Source organism: Austrofundulus limnaeus, unplaced genomic scaffold, assembly GCF_001266775.1.
Source record: "Austrofundulus limnaeus strain Quisiro unplaced genomic scaffold, Austrofundulus_limnaeus-1.0 Scaffold1522, whole genome shotgun sequence".
NCBI lineage: Eukaryota > Metazoa > Chordata > Actinopteri > Cyprinodontiformes > Rivulidae > Austrofundulus > Austrofundulus limnaeus.
The window spans coordinates 37,931-40,864 of record NW_013953924.1 but is presented as its reverse complement, the minus strand read 5'-3'; the positions used below and the strand labels follow the sequence as shown (position 1 = coordinate 40,864).

The 2,934-nt window shown below is 42.6% G+C and overlaps 1 protein-coding gene across 1 annotated transcript in view; it reads left to right on the top strand.

Moving 5' to 3' along the window:
• Positions 1–194: 194 nt before the first annotated feature.
• The window catches only part of LOC106535662 (inositol monophosphatase 1), a gene marked incomplete in the record, with an annotated part of 11,241 nt that continues 8,501 nt past the window's right edge, over positions 195–2,934 (top strand). Inside the window, 3 exon segments of the mRNA XM_014032725.1 lie at positions 195–288; positions 1,545–1,617; positions 1,730–1,863. Coding sequence (XP_013888179.1) covers positions 1,558–1,617; positions 1,730–1,863 — 194 coding nt within the window.

Genomic DNA, 2,934 nt, shown 5'->3' with positions numbered 1-2,934 from the left:
GGATGTGGATATCCTCATACAAAGAGAATCAATGAGGTGAATCAATCACGTGATATACGTCACTGATTCACACAGTTGCGTCATCATTACTACAATCAACCATAGATATATATAGGCTGTGTCCAAAACGACACCCGGCCTGTCGTTTTGGACACAGCCAAATAGGCCTTGTATTGATGCAATCAACCAGGTATTCACCCGGAAGTCAAACCGGCAGCGGGCGGAAGCGGAAGCAGTTCTCTGTTTAGTTAAACAGCGAACCTCGAAGCGGGCAATTCGTCACAGCAGGTGAGCTCGTTTGTTTATTTATTTGTTTGTTATTTGTTTACTTCCTGTGTGTTTGTTGTTGACCTTGTTCCGTTTGAAAGTTCGTGAGTTCCCACCAGACTCCATTCAAAAAAGTTCCGTTTTAAGGAGGCGGCTGAGTGTGGCTCAGATGAAGCTAGAAGCTAAAGTTTGATGCTGAAAATGATAAAGTAATAAAGTAAAAAACAGCTGTCAAAACATTTTAAACATCTGGATGTGTTGCTTCAATCTGCAAAAGACACAAACTGCAACTTATTTAGTACTTACTCTGTTTTTAACTTATTCTGTTGTTTATCAGTTGTATGATTTGTTCTGGGAGCCAGTTTTCTGTCATTAATTACATCATTTGTTGGAGGAAAAAGCCTGAAGCAGAGCTTCACCTGATTGGTTGGTTGGTCCTCAGAGATGCTAAGTGCTCACACAGAGAGCCTCACACCCACATATGTACAAATATTGGCTGAAGTTGCTCGTTCTTTGGTATTTTACAGTGAATCCTTAACCTTTGGTTTGCAGGCTGGTTCTTTAGTCCTAAAGTCACTCAGGATTTGGTGCTGTTAGCCCCTCCCCTCATATACAGTTATTATGAAACTAATTAATAAAGAACTGAATATCTGATCAAACAGCAACAAGGTAAAAAAAATGACACGATCCACCAGAAATCACCAGCAGGAAACAATCTGTACTTTGTTTTTTAGTTTTTAGTCCAGTTTATTTACATGGACTTGATCTCGACTTGCAGCCAGCCTACCAGAGGCTCTAACCTAATCTAACCTAACCTAACCTAACATTAACCTAACCTAACCTAACCTAACCTAACATTAACCTAACCTAACCTAACATTAACCTAACCTAACCTAACCTAACCTAACATTAACCTAACCTAACCTAACATTAACCTAACCTAACATTAACCTAACATTAACCTAACCTAACCTAACCTAACATTAACCTAACCTAACTTAACCTAACATTAACCTAACCTAACCTAACATTAACCTAACATTAACCTAACCTAACCTAACATTAACCTAACATTAACCTAACCTAACCTAACATTAACCTAACCTAACCTAACCTAACATTAACCTAACCTAACCTAACCAAAGCCTAACCTAACCTAACCTAAGCCTAACCTAACCTAACCCTAACGTACCGTACCGTACCGTACCGTACCGTACCGTACCGTACCGTACCCTTACTCACAGTGGTCCAGTCTGACCTGTGCCTGTCTCTACCAGGAGCTTTTCGAACATGGCTAACCTCCAGAGCATCATGGACCACGCTGTTGCTGTTGCAAGAAAAGCTGGAGAGGTGAGAAGTCCTACTGCCTGATCCATTGTCCAGGTGATCCACTCTGTCCTTCTCAGTGATCTCTGTTCTGGGTCCTGAACCGGTCCACTGTGTTGGTTCCTGTGTCTATCAGGTGGTGCGGGAGGCTCTGAGTGATGACAGGAAGGTGATGATGAAGAGTTCAGCTGTTGATTTGGTGACTCAAACTGACCAGAAGGTGGAGCAGCTCATCATCCAATCAGTGAAGGAGAAGTTTCCCAGTCACAGGTACAGAGCTCACCTGTCTTTGTGTGAAAATGATATGGATTGATCAACTCAGGAGATAAGGACCATAGTCCACCGTCAGGCTCCTGGTTATTAACTGTAAGTTGGTGGACATTTGAGGAGGCTCCATCTTGTTGGAGGTGCCTCTTTAGACATCTCTGTAGGGTTCTTCAGAGTTTCATTTAGTTTAAGTTTCTGTACGCTCCACCTATGGACTAGTACCTTTAGTCCATCTGTAGAATCCCCCGTAAAGACCTCTAAAGACAACTCCATGGTCTCCTGTAACTAACCCATAAACATCTGGACACCTACCTCCACAAGTCCATCTGTAGGTTCCTCTGTAGTCCTCCACAGGTTCACCTGCAGGCTCCTCTGAGGGCACCTGTGTGGGTCTGTGTTGAAAAATCTCAAGGTAGGTCTGTAGATCCTCCATTCATCTGTTTGTAGGACCTTCATAGACTTACCTGTAGACGTCTCTGGCTGTGTCCAAACTCAACAAACAAACAAACAAATATTAGCTTAAAGGCAGTATTTGTAGAACTGATGGACCCACCTTACATACACGCTTTTTTCTGACAAGAATAATATTAAAAAAATACAAATAATAAAGCATTAACAACACAACCGCTTGAAACTTTTCATTTTTATATTTAAGACTCTTCTCTTTTCTCTCACTTCATCCACATTTATGGGCAGAAACAAATCTCTGGTCAACCCCTCCACAGCATTATGGGATATGGTGGGCCGAGAAGGATCCACCAGACCTGTCCCTGAAGTCAGGGAAAAGGACGTGCAGTTATCGACCGCATCCAAGGAGTCTGAGTGTGGACAGACTCTGTAGGACCTTCGTAGACTCACCTGTCGATGGACCTTTGTAGACTCACCTGTAGATGGACCTTTGTAGACTCACCTGTAGATGGACCTTTGTAGACTCACCTGTAGATGGACCTTTGTAGACTCACCTGTAGATGGACCTTTGTAGACTCACCTGTCGATGGACCTTTGTAGACTCACCTGTAGATGGACCTTTGTAGACTCACCTGTAGATGAACCTTTGTAGACTCACCTGTAGAT